Source organism: Odontesthes bonariensis, chromosome 12, assembly GCF_027942865.1.
Source record: "Odontesthes bonariensis isolate fOdoBon6 chromosome 12, fOdoBon6.hap1, whole genome shotgun sequence".
Classification (NCBI taxonomy): domain Eukaryota; kingdom Metazoa; phylum Chordata; class Actinopteri; order Atheriniformes; family Atherinopsidae; genus Odontesthes; species Odontesthes bonariensis.
The window spans coordinates 12,880,133-12,906,900 of NC_134517.1; the positions used below are offsets into that span (position 1 = coordinate 12,880,133).

The 26,768-nt window shown below is 41.6% G+C and overlaps 1 protein-coding gene across 4 annotated transcripts in view; it reads right to left on the reverse strand.

Annotated features, from left to right (window-relative positions):
• The window catches only part of dpp10 (dipeptidyl peptidase like 10), an 81,163-nt gene that overhangs the window by 46,226 nt on the left and 8,169 nt on the right, over positions 1–26,768 (reverse strand). For 2 of the 4 annotated variants that reach the window (XM_075479109.1, XM_075479112.1), the window contains exons 2-7: positions 17,331–17,445; positions 12,119–12,214; positions 9,236–9,330; positions 8,887–8,961; positions 2,258–2,310; positions 1,443–1,524 (exon numbers count right to left, since the gene is read on the reverse strand). In XM_075479109.1, the coding sequence (XP_075335224.1) occupies positions 1,443–1,524; positions 2,258–2,310; positions 8,887–8,961; positions 9,236–9,330; positions 12,119–12,214; positions 17,331–17,445 (516 nt within the window). Of the gene's footprint in view, positions 1–1,442; positions 1,525–2,257; positions 2,311–8,886; positions 8,962–9,235; positions 9,331–12,118; positions 12,215–17,330; positions 17,446–25,818; positions 25,981–26,086; positions 26,314–26,768 lie in introns of those variants that run through there. The other 2 variants (XM_075479110.1, XM_075479111.1) reach the window with 2 other exon arrangements.

Sequence of the window (26,768 nt, forward strand, 5' to 3'; positions counted from 1 at the left end):
CCTGGTTCATTCAACAAATCTGAAGGGGTTAGAATCCACAAATTACTGATTGTGGCTATATTTTGATCCTGTTTCTAAAGTAATTAACCTTGGATTTCAGGTTGTTCTCTGCTTCTGTGCCAGCATTTGGTGTCAACCTGCCACACAGTAATTTTAAAAAGTTTACATCTCTTACAACATCTTCCCTGATTTTTTGGTAGCAGTCAGCTAAGCCCACTGCAATAACATTGTTGATGTTAATGTAACTTTGAGTAATAGCTCTAACTAAAGAAATTCAGGTAACTTTAAAAGATAAGAATGATGCATAAAGGTTGAAACTAAAAGTGCTTTAATGATAAGAATAAGTGGTGGTAACTGTGTGGAAAGATGTATTTTTTGTACTTCATTTATTTAGGAGCTTTATGTACTGAGTGTCTATTCCAATGTCAGCATGAAACATCATATAGAGCAGTGCAGGTCACAAACCAGCATCGACCACTAAAGGTTTTTCATAAAGTGAGACTTACTTTCGTACTGAACACTATACTATGTGGACCTTTAGCAGTTATTGTGGCAGTAAGTCCACAACGTTCTGGTCTATGCTGACTTTAGAAGTTGTGAAATGACCCATTGTTTAAAAAGTTAAATGAAACGCCTTCCTTTTAGGCTTTAAGTCTAGTACAACATAAGTTATGTTGCTGTTTTAAAAGATGCACTTTAAGCTTATGATACTGTGTATGCCAAATAAGAGGTACAAAACTTTCTCATGTTTCCATCTGCCATCCTAGTATATCCCTAAATGACTTCCGAATGGAGATATGTTTGATACATGCAGATATTCCATGTTGAAATTTGCAAACATGGATATAACAGTTCTACTATGCCCTTTAAGCCTATAGCTGTCAATAAAAAGCTTTGTCATCAGATGACTGGTGCAGGTACAGGAGAAATTTTGCATTTAATTAGGGTCCCTAAAAATGTGAACCAGATCACATATTGCATTGGGTAGGAAATTCTGAATTAGTAATGGCAGCAAAGACTGTTTCAAGTAGTTTAGAAAGTATTGTGACACTGTATCTTCTCACATAAGTTATAAAGTGGTCTGCAGCTGGAGACAAAAATAAGTGCCTATTCTGTGGGACAGTCATTTTTTCAACAGGTTTTTCAAAATATGGTATTTACCAGTGTTTTTGAGAATTTGTTGCTGATTAGATGTCAGACTAATGCTAAACTACAAAAATCATCAGGAACTGAAGGTAGAAAAATATTTAATTTATTGCCATCAAATGACAAAAAAGAAGCATTCTTTTGTAAAACTCCATTACTGTTAACTTCAGCAGTTGTGTTATTAAAAAACCTAAAACCTACAGAATCAGAACTAACCCAGAAATGTATTAAAAGTAATATATGCTGTGTGAGGCAGGACTAAAAAGTGTTTGAGATTTTTGTTGGTGTGTTCTCACCAGCTGTTGACCTTGCACTCCCCAGGCAGCGTACTGCAGAACAGAGTTTACCACCTCAGGGGGGTCAAGCTCCCAAACCTCACTGAAAAAATAAAAAAAAAAAAAAAATAGGAAACATTTCATGAAACATCCATAATCCAGTGGATTAAGGTGTTGATATAGAACTGTACAAATCACTGAAACTTCTTGGTTGTAATAAGTAACTGACTCATTGGGTCATCAGAAATCAAGTTTTTTTGTAAATTGGTGATGTATACATCAGTTTGTTACACCAACAAAATTGTGGTTGATATTATGGAACAGTCATGCTCAAAAGAAACCAGTTTTAAATGAGAATGTAACATAAATTTTCCCTGTCTAGATCTCTTTTGATGCAAGTAAAACTGCCATTGTAAGCTACTTGCACTATTTATGGGTTTGTTTTGTAGGGGAGGATAGACTCAGTAGTGGGTGGACACTTGCTGAGGGGGGAACGTTTGTATCATCAAATTTCTTTTATCCTTAGGTAGTGCTGTCCACAGTGCTAGATGTGTAGGCAAATCTTTTATAACAAGACACATTCTTGCAGAAATCCACCAAGTCTGTAATTCTGAAAATTCACGAGTTAGCTGACATTTGGAACAATACGAACAATCCAACAAATATCAGCCTTTTTGTGCACATCTCAGTCACATCCAAACAGATAGTAATGAGCTATGTTTAACATATTCAGTTTTAACTTTTAATTATGATATAAAAATTTGCAAACCATACTACTGATAACAGGTGTTTCTACCACACAGGTTGCTTCAAAGCAGCCGCTACAGAATGCTTACCGCGTGTGAGTATTGTAGAGGCTGTAGGAGGCCATGTAGGAGTGGCGGTAAACCTGCAACAAAAAAGATAACTGTCTGGAATTTTCTCAAGGAAAGTAGAAGTGCAAAGTATAATGACATTGGGAGGAAAATTGAAAAGGAACACAAAAAACTGCAGAGGTGAAATTGCTGATTGCTTGAAAACTTTTGAAGGTCAATCAGAAATTCAAGAATGTTTTCAAGCGACTTGGTTTCTTCAACATGCAATGGCCGACATTCCACCTGCATGCTCTAAGGGCTGTTTGGCAGATTAAAGGGGGTGTCACAGTCCAGAGTTTGTGTGTGAGGGGGGCAGTGGGGGAAATGGGGGCAGAGCACGGAGGGAGTTGAGTGCTCTGACAGCCTGATGGAAGCAGCTGTCCCTCAGTCGGCTGGTCCTGGCCCCTCACACGCTGAAGGGACCTGCGGCAGGAGGCAGTGCAGGTGCCGTACCATACCGTGGTACAGCTGCTCGATAGGATGCTCTCGATCGTCTCCGTGTAGAAGGTGCACATGATGGGAGGCGGAGCTCCAGCTCTTCTCAGTTTGCGGAGGAAGTGGAGGCGTTGGTGAGCCTTCTTGGTCAGTGATGAGGTGTTGGTGGTCCAGGAGAAGTCCTCTGAGACCTGCACACTCAGGAACTTGGTGGTGCTCACCCTCTCCACAGCAGCACTGTTGATGGTCAGAGGGGGGTGTTGGGTGTGCGCTCTCCTGAAGTTCACAACAATCTCTTTTGTCTTCTCCACATTCAGGGAGAGATTGTTGTGCACGCACCATGAGGTCAGACGGCTCACCTCACTCCTGTAGTTTGTCTCATCGTTGTTGCTGATGAGAACCACCACGGTTGTGTCGTCCGCAAACTTGATGAGGAGGTTGGAGTTGTGCAGCGATGTGCAGTCATGGATCAGCAGGGTGAAGAGGAGGGGGCTCAGCACACATCCCTGGGGGGCCCCGTGTTCAGGGTGATAGTGCTGGATGTGCTGCTTCCGACCCGCACTGCCTGTGGTCTCCCTGTCAGGAAGTCCAGAAGCCAGTTGCACAGGGAGGTGTTCAGTTCCAGCTGGTCCAGTTTGATGATCAACTGTTTGGGGATGATCGTGTAGAATGAACAATGAACAGCATTCTGACAAAAGAGTGTTTATTGTCCAGCTGTGTAAGGGCTGGGTGGAGGGCGGTGGCGATGGGATGCTCAGTCGAGCAATTGGACCTGGATATGTGAACTGTGAATATGTGAACTGGGAGGGGTCCAAGGAGGGGGGGAGAACAGACTTGATGTGCTACATGACTAATCGTTCGAAGCACTTAATGAGGATGGGGGTGAGTGTAACTGGACGGTAGTCACTGAAGCCGGAGGGTGAGGACTTCTTCAGTACCGGGATGATGGTGGCTTTGAGGCACATGGGGACAGCTGTCTGACTCAGCGAGGTGTTGAAGATTTCTGTGAAGACATCTGCAAGTCCCACTGCGCACTCCTTCAGTATGCAGCCAGGTATGTTGTAAGGGCCAGAAGCTTTGTGGGCGTTGATCCTGCTGAGTGTTCTTCTTATGCTGCGTGTACACCAAGAGCGACCTACGCTACCTGGTAGCGGAGGTCGCTGGAGAAGCTTCGCTTGAGAATTTGCTTTGGTAGCTTTGGTAGCTCGTGACGTCACATTTAGAATGTTCAATTTTTAAAGGCCCCGCGGCTGTGCAGCACCCCCGCGAAAAAGAACATGAGGAAAGAGAGGGCAGGGACACAAATAAACGTGTTGTTATTTACAATTTGTTATACAAGATATACTTCACGTTACAAATTATGTCAAACTACATTAGGTACACCTGAGAAGAGCAGGAATAGCAGAGGCAACTGGGAAAAATAAACTAAATTTGAAATTAAATCCGAAATAAAACTTAATTGCAGTGAGAAAGGTATGCGTGGGGTTACTACACTATTGTATTGAAGCACTTGACACGGCAATTGCAACAGTCTCAGGATTAAACGACTATTGTTTGGATAGGAAACAAAGTTTACACGTCTGTTTCTGCGAACCCTGCGGATTGTCGGACCCCTACAATCTGTGGATTGTCATTGGTTTTCGCCGAACCGCGTCATAGCTCATTACCATAAAGTTAGCTTGAGTTTAATCGCTGGAATCCGCTCAGGTAGCTCAGTTCTCTTCGCCACTGGCGAATCCGCTCTGGTCGCCCAGTTAGCTCACCCTCCATAGAGAAATAATGATTTCCGGCGCTCAGGTAGCGTAGGTCGCTCTTGGTGTACACGCAGCATTACACTGTCCGTAGACAGTGTAATCAACTGGTTGCCTGGAGGAGGGGGGGACTTTTGTGCAGGCATGGTGTTCTGTGTCTCAAAGAAAGTGAAGAACCCATTCAGCTCATTTAGCTGAGAGGTGGAGCTGTCACAGGCCTGCGGCGGAGGCTTGTAGTCCGTGATTGACTGTAGCTCTTGCCCCAGGCTGCGTGAGTCTCTGCTGTAACCTAAGCGGTGGGCTTTTCTCCTGGAGTACTGTCTCTAAGCCACTCTGATGCCGTGTCACACATTTGCTCTTGCTGTCCTCAGGCCGACCTGGACTCCTGCTTTGAAGGCAGCGTTCTGAGCTAAAAGCCTGTAAACTTCCCCTGTCAGCCACGGCTTCTGATTGGTCCGGACAGTGACGGTCTTGAGGACTGTTACATCATCAATGTATTCGGTGATGTATGCAATGACGAAGTTAGTGTATGGAGGTCGACCTCCTGGAGGTCGGTGTTGGAGTTGTGGGAAGCAGCTTGCTTGAACACCTCCCAGTCTATGTTTTTAAAGAAGTCCTGAAATGCCTCTACAGACCCCTCTGGCCACACTCAAACCACTTTTACGAACTGGTTTGGTCGAGAAAAAAACAATGCCACTGGCAAGAGCAGGAATACTGTCATCAATTATACTGCTGCAGTATCTGGATAATTAAAATTTTTTAATTCAGTTAAAAGAGGTGAAGGTCTGAAGCCTCTGGCATCACCACTTCGAGTCTCTGCCCTCTTCGTTGCCTTCACATATCTGTCCCGTAGCTTCTTCCAAACACTCTTACAGAACTCTCCCTCTTTCCCCAAAGTTCTGCCAATCTCTGTCCATCAGTTTTGGGAGTTTACGTGGTCCCTGTGCTGTTTCACTGCAGTTTCGTACAGGTGCCTGTACAAACGCACCTCCTGACTGAGCCTGGTCTCAAATTGGTCCATCCAGTTTGTCATTCTCGGCGCAGCCAAGTTACAAGAATCGACTGGTGCACGACAACGCGCTGCGCCGTCTTTTCAAGGCAAGCGCCATGCCTGAAACGTCATTTTGACGTCACGTGCCGCCAGCGCCGTGAGCGACATGTCAACTGTAAATCCGCCTTAAGCCCCTCTTTGGAAGGTGAAAACATGATCCAGAGTGTTGTTACCCTGAGTTAAAAAGTATATGTGCTGTTGCAGTTTGGGAAACACAGTCTTGGGGTTAGCATGGTTGATATCCCCGGCCAAGATGAGGAGATCATCAGGGTGGTTTGTCTTCTGCTCACTGATGTGGTGGTAGAGTTAATTCAGTGCCTCACTCCTGCTGTTGTTGTTGCAGTTCGGGGGAATGTACACTGCAGCGATCATGACAGCCGTAAATTCCCTCTGCAGGTAGAATGGCCGACACTTCATGATCATGAGCTCCACTAGTGGTGAGCAGTGCCTGTTCACTACAACAGCGTCCCGACACCAGGCGTCATTGATGTAAAAACAATGACACAACAGTCTCTCACATTCCTCTGAGTATTCCTTAAGAGCCGTATATAGTCCATTTTATTGTCCAGGGAGCGTACGTCGGCCAGCACGGTGGTTGGGATGGCCGGCTTGTGAGGGCTAGCCGCTTGTCCTCTGTGCTTTCCCTGCTTCTGTTTCCTTCCACGCCACTTGTGGACTCTGGGTGAGATGCAGGAGTGGGCGCCGGGCCTAGTCTAGTCCTCTGGAGCAGACTGCAGCCTCATAGCACTTCCTCATTCAGGTAAGGGTTTGGGTTAAAGGATATGTTCCTGCCAATGCCAATAAGTTATAGCTACTGCATGATATAATCTATATTTAAGTAATTAGATTTTTTTCTCAAGTTCATTTAATGGCTTTTACAAATCACTGATCATTCACATCAGCCTAGTTAACTTAAATGATCTGTTTTTCTATTTATTACACTTTATTTATATGAATTTAGATTTAGAACATTAAATTCAACAATGAAGAAATGAAACCTTAAGTGAAGTATACAAAAAGTGAATGGTGAATATCAGATATGCTGTTCTAAGGTATAATCAACCTCAAGGAATGAGTGTCTTTACATTTAAAAAAAAATTAGTGGCTAATATACAATAAGGTCTGAATAACGCCTTATTGTACAACAGTCAGCTGCTTTACACATTCATTGACCACCAAAGCCTCCATACACTGACTGTCCACATTATTATGAGATAGGTACGCTGCTTTCTACATTGGTTCTACAGGTTGCCATTGAACATCAACTCTGAACTGCAGAATTGTTTGATACTGGTGCATGGTAAACGGAGAAGGACTTCTGTATGGGATTGTTGTTCTGAAAAAGGAAATGACACTACCTAAACAATCAGCATATAAGAACATAAAAAATACAGAGAACATTGTTTTGATCTTTGTGCCTGCGAGACATCCCTGAAATATCGGATAGAAAGAAAGGAAACACAATGCCAAAAAAGTATGGCTAAATTCTATCCATAATAGCAGTGACAAGTCAACATGAGTTCAACCCTGATAACGCTGCCAAATTGTTGTGTTCCCTACAGTATACTGTGCTAAAACTGACTAAAAATGAGAACGAAGACATTTACTTGATTTTCATGTTTTGAGAGTACTTTTTAAGTTAGTTTACATACATGGTGTTTTACTGTTGAAAACACATGTCAATGCATAAATCATATGTTAACCTATCTTATGTTAACTTACTATGGAACCAGACATCTTGCACTGAAAGATGTGCAATCTTTGTTTTCCTTTTTTCAGATATTATGGTGAAAATGGATTTAAAAGAGAGAACAGAGAGAGAAGTGTTAAGAAACAGTTGTGAGCAGCATTTTACCTCAGATGTTATAGCAAGAAGCATAGTCCCTTAATGTTACAAATGAAAAATACAATACAACATCAAACAACATGGGCTACATAGATAATTGGTATAGATAATTGGCAATCTTTCTGGAGAAAACTTGGTCTGATGGGGCATCCCACTTTGGAAGGAGCGACTCTCATTTCTAGAAATATGGACAAATTTATTAGTTATCAAAAAAGAAAAAACACAGGGTTGAGACCAGGATGCAACGTTGTACTCTTCCACACTTCTCTGCGGCTTAATGGACAGGATAGTTCAAGAGAGACAGGAAGCAGGGGCAGAGAGAGGGGGGCCAGCTGCAGTGAGGACTGTAGCCTCTTGCACATGGGGCGCCTGCTGTACCCACTACGCCACCAACCACCCCCTAATAATATTTTTTTAAAGACATTACAAAATATTGCTGTATCATTGTTGCAGTGAAATCTTAAAATATCTTTTTTCTAATATTGAAAATTTCAATCCTTCAAAATCCCTTCTAGAATTTACATTTATCTGAACATCTGCACATTATATATCCTTTAATTTTCCACCAACTTATTTTGTATTTAGAATTTTTATTATCGTTACATGTTGCACTTTAGGCTCTAATTTCACTTGATAAATGTATTTTTCTTTGTCTAACTGCATGTTGAGCATTGAACTTATTCACAGTCAAGATATTGATCAAGTGAAATAACTAAGCTTTTAAGGTATTGGATTTTTATTCTACCCCCTCACTTATTTACAAGTGTTTCTAAGTAAATAACTCAAAAACTAAACTGCACCAACTCAATCTTGTGACAGAATGTACTGTATAACAACTTTCCCACCAATTCACTATTCCTTCTTTTTCTATTTTCTTTTCACCTGCAAACACTTAGAGTTTAAAGTACATGGTAAGAGGGTTAGAATTGATGTAAATGGTTGGGTCTAGATGCTAAATAAACATAGTTAGAGTTAGAAAAGTACACATTTTCTAGATTTAACATTTCCATACTCATGTCAACATTGAGAACAGAAATCTAGGTAGACACATTTTATTTTTTTAATTTCAAGGGTCAGAGGCTGCTTTACAAGTATAATGTAATTTATTCTGTAAACTGCGCCCACCTTCGAAAGATCCAATCACATATGAAGGAGCCTATAAATGGTAAATACTTATATAGCACTTCTCTAGCCTAGTCTCTAGTGCTTCTCTACCACACAAAGCACTTTTACACTACAAGCCTTTTGCACCCACTTACACCCACACAGCATGTCTTTTTCTGTACAATTTTACTGACTACACAGTGTTTTTTTTCTCTATATCACACATTCAAACACTGATGGACACATCAGTAGGCAACGTAGGGTTAAGTGTATTGGCCAAGGACACTTCAACATGTGATTTAGTGGTGCAATTTTAAGTAAACAGAATGAAACTACATTAAAGTCAACTATCAAAAATAATCAGTTTTTCTGAGTCTCGGAATGATACAACAATATCAGGACAGGTGTTTTTTAAGGAACTTACCTGTTTCACATCGTATGCGAAGAGTACATATTTCAAGTCAGGGGACACGTAATACCTGGCTACGTTGAAATGAATCTGGTGGAAATCATATAAGGAACAAAGAATTAATACATTTACATTGTACAATGGTAACTACTTATGCTACAATGCAGTACAAGTAATAATTTGTGACATATTGACATTTTTATAAAAACTTTACTTTAAAACTTTACACATTTTGTTTTATCTAAATTTATAACTTATGCTTTTGTCTTTACTTTAGTTTTGTTTCAGTAGGGAACTAAAAAATAGCAATGTCAAAAACCTTAACTACTGGAGTTTAATTACAGAGCAAGTACTTTACACTTACAAATGTTGTATTTGTCAGGACAATCTCAGTTTCATTTGTGAGAATGTTGAATTTGATGACGTGGCCACCACTGTTCCTATAGATGACTTCAGTGTCTGTAAATAGAAAGAAAGGAAACAAAAATCTGTGAATGCTGGAAGCTGTCAAAACATACAGTATCAGAGTAATGCAAACATCCTGAATCTATTCAGTAGATTCAAGACACCATAACAGACAACATCTTGAAATCACAAATGTGACACATTAGATAAAAGCAGAAATGCAGTAGATGAGTGAAAGAGCCCAATATTGAACGACAGCAATGCAGTGTTTATTTTGGGCATCAAAGGCACAATTTAGCTGCCAGACAAACACAAGGGAAAAGGTGTGGATTTTTTTTTATCTTGCAGGTAACATAGCACTTCATGGGTCAATAGAGACAGCATTGTGTGACACATCCAGTAAAATATGTTTTTGTACTGAGTTTGACTGGTTTAAAGCGTAAAGCTTGATACATGCGTCATTCAGTGCGGTTACATGGTACTGTAAAGAATCGAATCAATGGCTAAATTACAATAAGACTGAGTTATTAAGTTCTTAGTCTGACCAAAAGTTGGACCTGATTGGGTCTCTCGCAGTCGGATTAAGACCCCGAGATAACTCAGTTGATAGTCGCACTAAACATGCTTGTATACGGTCAATTGGCCTTTGCGTTCTGGGCTTGCAGGAGATTTTTCCCGGGGTCGTGACCCGGAAGTCAAAGGAGATGATATTACTGTTGTTGTCGCCGCCGTCATAAAGAAACAAACAACGCAATGGAGAATGTAAGACGCAACTTCTGGACAGATGAGCAGACTCGGTTCATGCTGAACCAGCTGTATAAAACACTTAACTACAACTTTCAATAGTGTTTGTTTATTTGTGGAATGAAACAAGCGTAAACTGTACAGTAATTGTATAAACAATGTCGTGGACCGAACTGGTTGGCCACAATTCTGTATTTGGCACAACTGGCCAGTTTGTACAGAACAATGGCGACCCTCATTTCGAGCGGTATCGGTGCACGAACGGTCACCTCCTCAGGCTTCATGACTCCTTCCATAATCCTGCGTCCTTGTTGTCGTATTCAGTCAAAACCACTCTCTCCCACCTGTCTTTGCTTCTGATCGTCATCTAGAATTTTCATCGAGACCTTTGCGGCAGAGTGTCAAAGGTCAATAACAACCTGCTGGTCCGTATTAAACTCTCAAGTATCGATCGGCATCTTTTCTCCGTAATCAACACAACCAAGAGCGGCATTGTGCATCGCGTTTTTGCAATAACCATGCTCATCACAAACGAAATGTAGAGGGACGTAGCTTCATCTTGCTCTTCGTTTGCCATCTTTCTCGAATACCTGAGTTTATTGTTGTTAGTGGTGAAGAGGTCAACTGGACCCAACTCTTCAGAGAGCATCTCCTATCCTAGCACTTCCCTACCCCCTCTACTGCACTTTCTATTTCTGTACTTCCCTCTATGCTTGCACTCTGTCTCTACACTGTCACCTCTGACAGTGTCTGACTAGTGGTTTCCTTCTACATAGATTATTGTTAGCTTTGATATTAGCTTTAATGTTGTATCCTCATTTGTAGGTGGCTTTGGATTAAAGTGTGTGCTAAATACGTAAACATAAACATAAATCAAATATGTCATCCTGCACTTTTTTGGGTACGTTTTTCAGACAGTATCATGCTCCGTTTCACACAGTCAGTCTCTGTCAATTATCACCTTTTTGTACATCCATCTGCTTCTCCATGGCAAAATATTTTTGAATGGCTTGGCATTTTGTCTCAAAACAGTGTTGTTATAGGCCTTAAACTTGCAAGTACCCAGATTTTTGTGTGACCCAAATGAACATCACAATATGTCTTCTTTGCTAGCTGAAGCTAATCACGGTTGTTCCATGATCACAGTAGCAGACCAAACACATCCCCAAAACATTAATGGATTAAGGATATAGACATATTCTGACTGAATGAAGAGTATAGTTGGAGCATTATCCCTTGTTCTTTTCTGCTGGACATGTATTCCAGCTAAAATTTATGACAAGGTTTACAATATCCCAAACAGTTTTGGAAGCTGAGCTTGCATACTTTAAACAATGTGTAATCTCATATATGCTCAAATCAGCCACAACATAAAACCTGACGTGTAAAGTAACATTAGGATGGCATCTGTGGGATGATCAATCAAAACCCATCCCATAACTGCTTAGGGGGAAATAGTGGTTGTCTGACAGTCAGAAGGTTGGTGGCTTGATTCTTGGGTTACCCTGGCCAAATGTTAAAGTGTCTTTGGGAAAGACACTGAATCTCACGTTGCCTCAAGTGCATTCATCTGTGTGTTAATGTGCATGATGGAGAAAACCATTGAGACTAAAAGCTGCTGTATGAGTCTCTGGGAATGGGTGAGTGTGGCTCGCAGTGTAAAAGTGCATTAATTGGATGGATTTAATAGATTTGAAAATATTATGGCCGATACACAATAGGTTATGTGTACAACAACCTACAACAATATGAGTGACTTGGGGGAGCTATCTCAATAAAACTGCCCAAGCATACACCTCCTTATGCATTTGTTTAAAGTATTTCTTAAATATCATTCACTGTATCTTGAGAGAATGTACTTTGGTCTAGCTGGGCCTCAGACAAAATGTAAAATGTATTTGGAACAGATATTGCATTCCACTACATTGCAGCTCATTCGCAGAATAGCTAAAAATGAGAAACACTTGTGTGTCAAATATACTGTATATCATAACCATTTTTTGGCAAACCTTGTTGTACACATGCCAGCTGCAGTTGCACTCATCTGACTCATTTCCACTCAAAATTCTAGCAGGTACAGTCTATATGGATTACTCACTGCTGATCCATTTGGCCTCCGGGTCATAGACCTTGAACTCAGGCTTGAACAAATCCTCTATGGTTAGTTTAGTGTCACTTCCACCTTGGTTGTCAGCTGCAAAAACAAACAACAAATAGCTCAGTTAAATTATTGGTATAAAATAATTTAAACAAAATATATACACTGTATAGGTGTGTGATTCTGTGCGGTTATTAATAATCACCTTTGTGTAGAATGCCAAATAATTTTTGACCATAAGCCCAGTGTGATCTCTGGCATTAATATTCTCCAGTTTTTGTTGTTTGTTTGTTTTCTAGACCTCAAAATTGGGTCATGTGTTAAAAGAAATTGCACTCTCTTGCTTTACAAATGTTTAAGGTATCAAGACATGATTAAAAAAAAATTGTTAACACTTTATAATAACTACACACTTTTAAGCATTAGTTAAGCACCAATAAATACTGAATATAACATTTATAAAGCATTATTCATATATCAATAACATGAGTGTGTAATTTATAAACAGTTATACATGTTTTACTCTTCATTAATAAGTAGCATTAGATAAGCATTAATACATACTGAATTCATCATTTATAAAGCGAGCGTGGTTAGCTAGCTCATATAGCATATTACCGGTAGGTAATGTAGATTTGAGTTAACCCTGGTAGTTTTGGTCACTATATCATTCACTCATCACTTATTCATCTAAGTTGACTATACACAGGTTATTTTTGTTAGTCTTAAACTGCATTCCTATATTTAGAAATTCTATGTCTGAAGTATGTGACAGATTGTCTATTTTGGAGTGCATCACTATGTGTATCCGTCACATTACAAATTGTGATTATGATGGCGGATGATGATAACTTAATTGAAAATCTCCTTTTGTCATTACAGATTCTGTCAGAAAAAATCCTGTTCCTCGTGCTTCCACTGAACATGATGTCTGCAAGCATGCCATCCGGTGGTTCAACTTGGCAGCAGATAGGGGAACCTCAAGGAGACGCAGTACACACGAGGTTCCCCCTGCTGACGATGTCTAAGCACAGCACATCACATGTTATGCCAGTTCTTTTTTATTAGTTTTTTTTTCATTTAAATGAGTATGTGAGTATTTATAAATAAATTTAAGAATTTCCAACACATGTTTTCATGTTTTTTTGTGTCCATTATTTTTATTAGCAACTTGTAGTGATGTGTTGGTCAATCTGGTGTTTGTGCCAGCTCTTTTAAGTGAACTCAGTTCCACTTAATTGGTTGTATCCAACCAATCATATGATCACAAGGATCATACTATAATGTCCCATATATCTCCAGGGAGGTTGGTGGAGGTTACTGTTCTGGTATGGAGGATGAGGGAGGCAGGGAGAGCAGTACAGCACAACGGATAGCAGATGAGATGAAGTACCCAGAGAGAACCCATGCATGTACAGGGAGAACATGCAAACCACATACAGAAAGACCCCTGGCTGGATTCTCACACCTGCAACAGTGCTACCAACTGCACCGCTGTGCAGCCTCAAAACTGTAAATTTACTCGTAATAATAACCCAATTTTAGGTCTTTTGCAGCTTCACAATAAGTCATTTTCCGGTGTATAAGGCTAAACTGGTGGAGTCATTTCTAGTTGGTTAGCAAGTTTTTATCTGTATCTACTTTTGTTAATATTTTCATAATAAATAAAGGTTCTGGACCAAATGAGTCCACCTCCATTATAAGTATCATAAACGGATCCGAAACGGATGATGTGATCTATGAACGGATCCGGGCCGGATGTAGCACTTAATGTGTGGATCCGGATAGGGTCCGGTGCGGATCCGACCCGGATCCGTGATCCAGGTCCGTTTTGCGGATCCGTTCCTGAGTCTACCCTAAATCTGGACGGATCCGTTCCGGAGTCCGTTTGCTATCTGGGGTGTTTGGAGCTTCATCAAGCCCATTCTTACTCGCAGCCACCATACAGAAACATCTGAGACAATATGAGCAAGAACACCCACAAGTGGTAGAAATCATCAGTTCCTCGCTTTATGTGGATGACTTCATTTCAAGTGCAAGTGAGGTGACAGACGCACATACAGTGACAACAACAGCCAGGAACATTATGTCTGCTGCAGGCATGGAACTATGTAAATGGGTGACGAACTCTCCTGAGCTCAAAGAAAAATGGCAGGAGAGCTCGATGGATTGCACTGCACAGCCAGAGACACACGGGTCCGTGCTGAAGGTTTTGGGCTTGATGTGGAGACCAGTCCCTGATGATTTTGTGTTCGACCTCAGAGGGCTGCTTCACCATAAAGTGCTTGTTCCAAGAGATGTGGGAAAGAGGGCTCAAGTGGGACGAGGAACTGCCACCTGATTTGACAAAGAAATGGCTACAGTGGTGTTCAGAGCGTCCTCAACTGCATCAGCTGACAATCCCACGGTGGTACAAAACACACATGCAGCAGCAGGACGGGCAAGCCTTAAAGCTACATGTATTCTGTGACTCAAGTGAACGGGGTTACAGCGCAGCTGCTTATCTCCAGGGAGAAACAAAGGATGGAGAACTGACCATAAGCCTGGTTGCATCCAAGTCAAGAGTGGCTCCACTCCAAAGGATGACACTGCCACGTCTGGAGCTGATGGGAGCTGTAATAGCAGCCAGGCTGGGGAGAACCCCCATGAAAGCACTGCAGCTGGACAAGACACAGCTGAGACTATGGACAGACTCAATGATAGTGCTACACTGGATTCGCAGTTCTAATCACAAGTGGAAACAGTTTGTAGCGTATAGAGTTTAACCGACCCACAGTCATGGTCTCTCTGCAAAGGTAAAATGAATCCAGCTGACTTTCCCACCAGAGGCCTAACTGTGCAGGACCTTGTTTTCTGATGTCACCTGATCAGTTGGACAGCACTCGGGAAAATGTTCAAGAAAATGAGGTAAAATCTGAACTCAGATCCAAATACCAGATTTCTGTACAGTTTGTTAATCAAGATGTGAACTTCTTAAAACCTGTTTTCGGTCTAGAGAAGTACAGTAAACTGAAGAAAGTGCTTCGAGTGAGAGCCTGGATGAAGAGGTTTGTAAATGTAAATGTAAATGTACTTTATTTATACAGCCCTTTACAAACAATCCTTACGATGTACCAAAGTGCTTTACAGCAGGTAATACATAAAGAGAAGAATAAGTAAAAACAAATAGAAACAATAAAAGAACAGCAAAAGCAATAAAATATAACAAAATTCGATTAAGATAAAATAAGATAAAAGTGTCATCATACTACTGGGTATTAAAAGCAATCCTAAATAAGTAGGTTTTTAGCCTAGATTTGAAGAGGCCCAGGTCAGAAAAAAGACGCAGCTCAACGGGGAGCTTATTCCAGAGCCTGGGGGCAGCAACGGAAAAGGCTCGGTCACCCCAGTGTTTGTATTTTGACCTGGGAACTTCCAGCAAAAATTAATTGTCACCAACACCCGCTCAAACACAGAATTAGGTGGTGAACTGACAGCAGAAGAGCTGAATGAAGCAGGAAAACATTGGATAAAAGTGATTCAGAACCAGAGTTTCAGTTCAGAGATTGATCTGCTGAAAGCAGGAAAATGCCCCAACACTGACTACAGAATCTAAAGAGCTAAAACCATTTCTGGATGAAGATGAGCTGCTCAGTGTGGGAGGAAGACTCCAGCATTCTGATCTCTCTTACAGAGAGAAGCACCCATGGATTTTGCCCAACGATCACAGATACACAGAAATGCTGGTTCAGTATCAAAATGAGAAGATAATGCATGCAGGTGTACAAAACACTTTAGTCCAGACAAGAGAGGAATATTGGATTTTGAGGGCACGACAAGTAGTCAAGAAAGTGGTGTCAAGGTGTGCACTTTGTAAAAAATTCAGGGCAAAGGCTGGACAACAGACTACTGTAACCAGAGCAGTGCACTTGGAGCTGGTCTCAGATCTGTCCACGCAGAACTTTCTGCTAGCCCTGAAAAGATTCATTTCAAGAAGAGGATTATGCAAGGTGGTCTACTCGGACAACGGCAAGACTTTCAACAGAGCTGATCAGGATCTGAAGGAGCTCTGGGAAAGCATCAAAGATCCACAGCTACACAGTTCTTCTCAGAGAAGGGCATCACCTGGCGGTTCATTGCTGAAAGAGCAGCCTGGTGGGGCAGATTCTGGGAAAGGCTTTTAAGGTCAGTCAAAATTATCCTCAGAAAAGTGCTTGGCAGAGCTAAACTCAACTTTGAAGAGATGTGCACCATTCTGACTGAAGCTGAAGCTATAATAAACTCGAGGCCGCTTACCTACGTGCACAATGTGTGGATGAGCCAGCGCCGCTGACACCTGCTCACTTCTTGGTGGGACAGGGACTGACTTGCTTACCCCCTAAGCCATTTCCAGCTGATACTAACCATCCAACAGCAAACAAGGAGGAGACGACTAGGAGGTGGCGCTACAGACAAAGACTTATGACAAACTTCTGGAACAGATGGCGCAGAGAATATCTGCTGGATCTAAAGTCAGCCCATCGCTGTGACACCCCACAGCCTTCCCTCCTGAAAGTTGGGGACGGTGCGCTCATCAGTGAAGATAACGCGCCGAGGCATAGCTGGAAGCTGGGAAGAATTGAGGAACTGTTTCCAGGTCGAGATGGCCTTGTGAGGTCATGTGCAGTTCGCACAAGTTCAGGGACTGTTCTACGGAGACCAATCCAGCTGTTATATCCTTTGGAAATTTAGATAAACTGAGGGTTTATCGGGGGGGAGGATGTTGAGAATTTATTTGTTGCAGAGGTGATTTGAGAAGAATAAATAAGTTCATACAAGTTGAAATATAAGTTAACATTAATATCTATAAAAAACAGTTCATGTGATGAATATGTGGTTAAAAGGAGACTGAATTTAATTTATTTGTAGTTGTTTAAATGACTTCACTACCCAAGATGTTCTAGGAGCAGGAAGGTGAACGTGACGTGATTACGTCAGAGTTTTGTTGGTAGTTGTGGTCCGCCATGTTGTAACTTGCCAAAACCGCACGCTGTATGTTTTTTCCTTTTGTTAATAACTAAAGTACGTTTGAACTGAAGAAAACGTCTCGCTTCGTCATTCTTAGTCTGTAAGTTAAATCTACAACAGGTCATGTACATATTTTGAATGCTGTATCTTTCTAATCTTATTTATTTATTTAATTGTTCATTTCTGTGAGAGTAGTTTAAAGTACAAAGATCCCGTCGAATGTTACCTGGTGTCAGGAGAATGACAGACATGGTGATGAGGGAGCAGACCACCAGGATGACCAGTAAAGCAATGGCAATCCCCTTCCAGTTCCTCTGAGAAGCATTTGCTCCACTCAGATCCTGTAGATAGAAGGGGGAGAGAAAAAAACAGATGAAACATGGAAAGATACTTAAGTGTTCGGTGCTAATGACCAAAGCAGGGATTTTGTGTAAATTAGTACTTTTTATTTAACAAAGTTTGAAAGATTCAATGCATACACCGTAAACCAGACAAAAATTTGAGTGATAGCAACAACTTTTTTTTATAAGAAGCTATCTTCAAAAAGAACTAAATCTTTAACCTTAGAGAGCTAAATCATTTAAAGCTTGACAATAGCACTTAATCCTGATGCCCACATACTGTAAACACTGTACACGATCATGCTTCCACCATCTCTTAAGATAGGTCAATGAAAGCTTTCCATTTTCAATCCATTCCATTCCATTCCATTGGGAAAGATTTTCAAAGCAGTGCTTTGCATGAGAGAAGTTGAAAGCCTGAAAGATGAAACTAAGCATTTCTGTTATACAATTCATTGCTGAAAAGCAGGAAATAAATTCCATGGCTTCAATCAACTCTTGGCTAATCTTTCCTCCGAAGTACATCTTCTGACTTTTGGAAAGCATTCTTCATACCAGTGCCAGGGATCAACCTTTCTGCATCTTAGCTTAAGACTCTTAAACAGAGTCCCTTTATCTTTGGCAGACAATGAATACAGTACGCACCAGCATTCAAGGGCTCAGTCAGACTAATCTAAGTTATTATTATATTATATATTGAGTACACTGTTTGTAAGATTATTCCCATATAGAAGAAAATAGAAATAGAAATAAAAAATAAAAAATACTTTTATCATCCCCCAGTGCGGGAAATTCAAAATTAGTCAAGTGGTTCAAAATGATTCTTCTTTTCCTTTTTTTTTTCTATACAGCTACCTTAAGATGATTTGGGAAACTTTTTCTTGTATTAGGTTATTTCTAAAGGTGTTGATATTTCTTCTGTTGTGGTTATTGATTTGGCCTTGTCTGACCATTTTTGTATTTTATTTGATTTATTGATCACTCAGAATATTCAAACAACCAGCTTCTCAGTTAAGAAGAGGTACATTAATGAGAAAACAAGTGCTCTGTTTAGGGAGGCCATAGCTATGTTACCAATAATGAGCGCAGTCGGTTGAAGGACTGCTGGATCATTTCAACTTGAAAATTTTAATGTAATGGAAGCTGTTGCACCGATAAGAATCAAGAGCACCTTGAGCAAACAAAAAACACCATAGAGACACACCACTACGGTCAAAAACCTGAAAAGAGAATGCAGGAAAGCTGAACGTAAGTGGAGGAAAACCAAGCTTCAGATTCACTATGAGCTGTACAAAGAAAGCCTGCGTAGTTATAACTATGAACTGTGCAAGGCCAGACAGCTGCATGTATCTGAAATGATTAATAAGAATGTCAACAATTCTCGAACTCTGTTTGCTATGGTTGGAAAACTCACAAATCCTCCTAAACAGTCAAACCCAGACCTCCTCTCCACAGAGAAATGCAACGAATTTGCCAACTTTTTTAGCCAAAAAATCTAAACAATTAGACAAAACATTCATGCAACACAGACAAACAAGAAAACTAATCTGTGTCTAAAACCTAGAAACAACTCTGATGTTATGTCACAATTTAATAATGTTGATTTAAAAATCCTAGAGGAAACAGTTCGGCAGCTGAAATCAACAACTTGTTCTCTGGACATAATACCATCCGACTTTTTAAAAACTGTTTTTAACTATTCGTAGGAGAAAGTGATCTCCTATGAATAGTTAACAGCTCACTGGCATCAGGCATTTTTCCCAAGTCACTAAAGACAGCTGCCATAAAGCCACTCCTAAAGAAGAGAACTCCAGGCGCCTCTATGATGAACAACTACAGACCTGTCTCTAATCTCTCTTTTATATCTAATATTATTGAGAAAGTTGTATTTAACCAGCTCAACGACTTTCTGAATGAAAGTGGAAGTCTTGATAACTTTCAGTCAGGCTTCAGACGTCATCACAGCACTGAAACAGCTCTGGTCAAAGTGTTAAACGACATTAGGTTGAATACTGATTCTGGTAATGTTTCAGTCCTGGTTCTGTTGGACCTCAGCGCTGCGTTTAATACTGTAGATCACAGAATCCTGTTGCACAGGCTGGAAAACTGGGTTGGACTTTCTGGAGCGGTCCTTAACTGGTTCAGGTCCTACTTAGAAGGGTTATTTTGTTACAATTGGCAGCTATGAATCTGAGCGAGTGGCCATGACTTGTGGAGTTCCCCAGGGGTCAATTCTTGGACCTCTTCTGTTTAACTTGTATATGCTCCCTTTGGGTCAGATATTGCAGAACTTTAACATCAATTATCACAGTTATGCAGACGATACACAACTTTATGCGTCTCTGTCACCGGACGACTGCAGCCCAGCAGACGTACTGTGTCAGTGTCTAGAGGAAGTAAACATCTGGATGAGAGAGAATTTTCTACAATTAAATGAAGACAAAACTGAGATCATTCTGTTTGGGAGCAAAGAGTAGAGGGTCAGCATTGGTAAATATCTTGAGACTCCGGACCTTACAATCACTGACCAAGTTGGTAACCTCGGAGTGTTGATAGACTCAGATCTGACTTTCAGCAGCCACATCAAAGCTGTCACCAAGGCAGCTTTTTACCATCTCAGAAACATCAACAGAATTAAAGGTTTCCTCTCCCAAAAAGACCAGGAGAAACTCATCCATGCATTCATCTCCAGTAGACTCGATTACTGTAATGCTCTTTTAACTGGACTTCCCAAAAAAGAGCATTAAACATCTGCAGCTCATCCAGAACGCTGCTGCTAGAGTTTTAACCCGGACTTAGAGATCTGAACACATCACACCAGTTTTAAAATCTTTACACTGGCTTCCACTCAGTCACAGAATAGATTTTAAAAGCCTGCTGATGGTTTACAAATCCCAGAACGGTTTAGGCCCAAAATACATCTGTGATATGTTCAGAGAATATAAACCCAGCAGAGCTCTTAGATCCAAAGACTCAGGTCAGCTGGTCCAGTCCAGAGTCCAGACTAAACATGGAGAAGCAGCATTTAGCTGTTATGCTGCCAACAAGTGGAACAAACTGCCAGTGGAGATTAAACTTTCACCAAATGTAGACATTTTTAAATCCAGGTTAAAAACATTTGTTTTCTCATGTGTCTATGCATGAAATCTGCGCGCTATCTTTTAATTTATCTGTACTGTTGCTTTTTTTTAAATTAATTTAAATTATTTTATTTATACTTTATATTCTTTTATGAATTTTTAAAGCTTCTTCCTGTTGGGGTTCTGGGGATGGTGCCTTCACTTTTGATCCAGCAGGTGGCGTCAGGGAGCATGCTGGAGTGAGCCGGTTGTTTACCAGGCACACCTGCGGTCGATCACACCTGATTACAGGGAGCATTAAGAAGCACGCTGCCAGTTCTTCAGCGCCGGACTGTTAACCACACGTGGTACTCCCAGCCTTCTAGTTTTTTTTTTTAGTTTTTTTTTATTTATAGCCTTAGTCTGCTAAGCCAAAGTAACTTCCATGTTTTTTGACCTGCTGTGTTTTACCTCTCCAAGGTTTTTCCAGCTCCCCGATCGGACCAAGCCTGATTTCCTGTACCTAGGATCCTCTCTAAAGAAACTCAGTCACGCCCGGATCAGATCTACAACTGACAGCTACCACCTCTTTCCATGCTCCGTTCCTGGTCGAACCTTGTCCGCTCTCCACCGCGCTCCCAGAAGAGGATTGCCTATCGCCACCTGTGAGTTCAAGCCCCTTCCCAGAATCTCAAGAACCCCCTCCCCCTCCCCGTCCATCTCCATCTCCATCTCCCCTGTAAGTCGCTTCTCACTTCAGAGCAGTATTTCCAACCCAAAGTCAACCATCTAACCCTGTGTTCTCTCTCTCAAAGTGACTGCCGAGAATTCGAGCCATTGCACCAGACTTTCCAGTCGGACCCCCCCACGAGCCATTTACTTAACCAAGAAAATAAACTTCTTAAACTGCTGTCAGATTCCTGAGAGTTTTTCTGCATGTGGGTCAGACAAGTAGGCAAAGCCATGGCACTTCCACTCCCTGCTGCAATGCTTTTATTTTATGTAAAGCACTTTGAATTGTTTCATACATGAAATGTGCTACACAAATAAATTTCACTTGACTTGACTTGACCAACTAAGTTGGTTGGTGTTGTGAGTAGAAATTCTACTGTGCATGACTTATCACTGTATAATAAGTATGCTGAAAGAACTATGGAGGGTTATTAGATTGAGTTGTTTTGGGTGCTGTTTTCACTCAAAACATGTGGTCAACTTTTGGGTTGGGGTTTAGTCTGGTGTGGTTACTGCCTTTTTTCTCTCTGCATGGAGTGCTGAATGTAAGTTGTATGGCATCTCAAGTACGGACCCTGGAGGGGGTCTTGCTGGCAGGGAGAGCCAAATTAAGTTTTCTTCCGTTAAAAATTAATTGTATATTTTTATAGGCCACCGTGTCTTTAATGTCTGTGGAGTGAGGTATTTGTGGGAATTTTTGAGCTTGATTGCAGCACAGTTTTATGAATTCCCCTATTTATGTATGTCCATTGTGCAGTGCCTCTTGAAGAGGGTGGCACAACGGAGGGATATTTATAAATATATTATATATATATTTGTTGTAAATGAATCAGTTGATTTTCAAAATGGGGCAATATGTGGTGGCCAGTTCGAAAGTAAGATAATGCTTGTAGTAGGTAAGGGGGTTGGTTGCCCTAAAGGGATATGCCTTAATGTGGGTGCATATAAGCAGCTCTGGTGTGGACTTGTTAGTTCACTTAAAGCAGAGGTCTTCAACTGGGGGTCCGCGACCCCCAGGGGTCCACGGAGGTACTGCAGGGGGGTCGCGAAATCTTTGGTTGATTAGACGATTTAAAAATAAATAAATAAATAAATTTTTTTTCAAACAGTTTTTTCTCATAAATTGTGTGCAAACGTGTGCCATCCACAGATGCTTTGAGGATTCATTGTCCCATCTACATGCATGTTTAAAGTTAAAATCTGTGGAGTATTTGAATAGCTCAGTGTTGTATGCAAGATGTTTATAAATGGCAGTGGCACGGCCACCCTGTACCTTGCACATGTTTAAAATAAAAACATGAATATATTAACCTGTGTATTATTTGAATAGCTTAGTATTGAATGTACAATAACAGAGTAGTTATGTTTATACACGGCACTAGGCCCCGTTAAATATAAAACACAATTGTATGCCATATAAATAGTAGGGGGGTCCCTGCTCCAACTCTCCATCAGTTTGGGGGTCCCTGGCCTGAAAAACGTTGAAGACCCCTGACTTAAAGGGTTTTAAAGCGGCATCGGCTCTTTTCTCCTTTTTTTTTTTTTCCCATGCTGTTTGAGTGCATACATCTTTTAAATTAGCCAAGTCAAAAGTAAGAATTCTTACATTTCTAATGTTTTTTCTTTAATTTTCTCCCCATTGTTGATATCTTATTCAAACTTGATTATGCTTAACAGTTAAAAAAAAGAAGATTTAACAGGCACCATTTTAACAGCTCTGGACAGTCTTGAAAACATACCTCCAAATAGTGTAAAAGGTATTGTTTTAACACTAGCATCTTAATAAAAAAAAAAACAAGAAGAACAATGTTTGTAGTCTAATTTAATTATTCATTTCTCACTGTTATGTGCGCTCCCCTTGCTCATCTTTCACGCCATGGCTGGACTGCCAAACATAATCAGAGCAATAGACGTTGTGGAGCGCACTGGTGAGCAGAAGGCCAGGTGGGTGTGTCTGGATACAGCGGGGGGGCAAACTGCTCTATAGCCCAGAGAAGGCATGCCAGATTATTTTAGCATGCTGCGTTTTGCACAATATTGCCATGAACAAGGGTCTCCCACTACCTGAACCAGCCCAGGCAGACAACATGCCAGAAGACCCCCCTCATGGACCGCCCCATCAAAGAGCCATTATGATGAGGCAGGAACTGATTGCACGGCTTTAGTTGCAGTCAGCGAGCACCTGGCCATGTCGAGACGTTTTTTTTTTTTTTTTTAGTAAGCCATTTTCATATCAAACCATTTCTTTTTTATTTCAGTGACATTACAAACTACAGGTAACACGGAATTAACAGCACTCGTAATTGCTTCCCATTTATTCGCTTTAGCATGTTTCGTAATTCCACTGCTGACACTGCTAAAAATTATTTTCCTTTTTGGATCTCTGAAAGTAGAAATTCAATCTCAGAGCCCGTAAAGTAGTTATTTTTGTGCCTTGATGCCGTTTTCATGACTCAACACTCAACAAGTCCTGGCACAGGAGACAGGGAGCGTAGCCTTATATGGTATCATTTTTGGGCGTGGAGTATGCAAATCTACTATTCTCGTGCACGTGCCCTTAAATACGTACGGGTGGCATTCATCATTTACGCAGGTCGTTTACACACCTTTTCCCCAAGTTAAGAGAGTTTGTTGAATCTGACGTGGCGTGTTCGTACGAGACCTTCGTATGAAAAAAGTTAGAGAATTTTAGAATAAAATACGAAAATGTTCTTGCATGAGGCCCAATGTTATGTCATCTTAAACTGCTGCCAAGTGCGCTTCTCCCCCGCGGGATTGCACCTGAATAAAATAAATGAATAGGCTACCATTCAAGCAGTTTTCCCCTGTAATATTATTGTGATTGCAAAGGACTACAGTTAAACTTACGCTTTTGTTGCTACAGCGGTGTTGCACTTATTTCTAAAAACGTGTTGAAACTTATGAGCGCATTAAGATTTCCAATTCGAGGTTGGTGAAAAACGTAGCCCGCCTCTTCCCCGTTGCCAAGGTGACTAGTCGAATCGGGGCTCCATTGATGCTGGCTTTTTAAAGTTGTGATGCACATGCAAAACTCAAGGTGAAACTACTCAGTTGACTAAACTCCCTCAAATCAGCGTTTCTGGAACCGAAAACTCAGTTTTTTATCTCAGAGTAGATCAACTCAGAGTTCAGGAATAGACTCAGAGTTTGTTGAAGACAAAAAGTTTAACTGAACAAAAACATAAAACTATTAAAATGTGGTTTGATGAATATTAGATATCTTCTTTTCAAGTCTCTGTTAGTGTCATGAACTCCCCAGAGTGCAGAACTGGTGGACACAAATGCACAACACAGACTAGACTAGGACAAAAGAAAAGCAGATTTTTTTCCAGGCAGGGTTCGATACACGGGTAGGCAGTCATACTGTCAGAGGTATCCGAGAAGCAAGAGGCAAAAGGCAGGGTCAAGAAAACAGGAAGGAAAGAGAGAGAGTGGGTGACCATGGACTACATGAAAAGGAGAAAAACTAGATGATGCAGAGGGTAATGAGTTATGAGCAAGTTCGATCCAGACCAGTTGTGATGACCAGATGTTGGGGTGTTGGGATGCAGTGATCCTTAGACCCTTTTCGAGTTCCTGATTGAGACGTTCAGATTGTCCATTGGACTGCGGATGAAAACCTCCAGCAGACCACAAAACTCTTTGCAGAACTTGGAGACAAATTGTGGGCCCTGGTCGGAGACCACATCCTGAGGGAAGCCATAAATCCTGAAAAGATGATAAATTAATGCTTCGGCTGTCTCCTTGGCCGAAGAAAGCTTGGGAAGTGGGATGAAGTGAGCCATCTTAGACAGTCTGTCAACAACAGTCAAAACAACAGTGTTTCCACTCGAGAGAGAGGAGGCCCTGTGACAAAATCTAAGGAAATGTGCGACCAAGGGCGCTTAGGTACCGAGAGGGGCTGAAGCTCCCCTTGTGGTCTCTGATGGGACACTTTGAACATGGCACAAAGAGTGCAAGCGTTAACAAAATCAGTAACATCTTTCTTCATCTTAGGCCACCAAAAACGCTGCTGAATCAACGATAGGGTCTTATGGATCCCTGGGTGGCAAGCAACCTTGTTGGTGTGTCCCCAATGGATAATGTCCCCCCCCGGAGTTCTGGGACCACAAACAGTTTGTCCCCCGGGCACTCTGGAGGGACCTGGACCCCGACACTAGCGGCTCTGACCTTGTCCTCCACTTCCCATGAGAAAGCCGAATCAAAACAGGACTTTGGGAGGATGGTTTTAGGAGCCTGATTGGAATTATCCAGGTCGAACACGCGTGAGAGAGAGTTGGGTTTAGTGTTTTTGGAGCCAGGACGGAATGAGAGAACAAAATCAAATCGGCTAAAGAAAATAGACCATCTGGCCTGTCTGGAGTTTAATCATTTGGCAGATTTGAGATATTCAAGATTTTTGTGGTCAGTCCAGACCTGAAATGGCTGTCGAGCCCCCTCGAGCCAGTACCTCCACTCCTCCAGAACCACCTTAACCGCCAGCAGTTCTCTATCCCCGATATCATAAATTTGTTCCGCGCTGGAAGTTTCTTAGAAAGAAATGCACAAGGGTGCAGCTTACCGTTCCCCGGATTAATCTGTGAGAGAATCGCCCCGAGACCCACATCGGAGGCATCAACCTCAACTATGTACTGCTGGCGAGGGTCTGGGAATGTGAGCATAGGTGCTGAAGTGAAGCTCTTCTTGAGGCGGTTAAAAGAGGTGTCACATTCTGTGGACCAGACAAAGGTTTGGTTAGGAGAGGTCAGGTTATGCAATGGAGCAGCAATGGAACTATAGTTGCTGATAAATTTGCGATAGAAATTGGCGAAACCAAGAAAACTCTGAACCTCCTTCCAAGAACGAGGCGTGGCCCACTCTGCAACTCCAGAAACTTTGGCGGGGTCCATCTGGATCTCCCCCTCAGCTAGCACAAACCCCAGGAAGGACATTGAGGGCTTGTGGAACTCACACTTTTCCGCTTTGACATACAACTGGTTGTCGAGCAACCGCTGTAACACTTTCCGGACTTGGCCTTTGTGAGTTTCCTCATCGGGGGAGAATACCAGGATGTCTTCTAGGTACACAAAAACAGATACATTGAGCATGTCCCGTAGGACGTCATTCACAAGGTTCTGAAAAACAGCAGGAGCATTAAACCAAAGGGCATGACAAGATATTCATAATGTCCTGTGGGGGTGTTGAACGCCGTCTTCCATTCATCCCCCTGCTTAATGTGTACGAGATGGTACACATTGCGTAAGTAGTTTTGTGAAGATTTTGGCTCCGTCCAGAAGCTCAAACGGCGTGGAGATGAGCAGGAGAGGGTACCTGTTCTTAATTGTTATATCGTTGAGCCCCCATTAGTCGATGTAGGGGCGCAGGGACTATTCTTTCCCGGATGTACTCCTCCATGGCTTGACATTCTGGGGAGGAGAGAGAGAACAGCCTACCCCTAGGCGGAGTAGCTTCTGGGAACAAGTCAATACAGCAGTCGTAAGGGCGGTGAGGAGGAAGTGCTCTTGCCTTCAT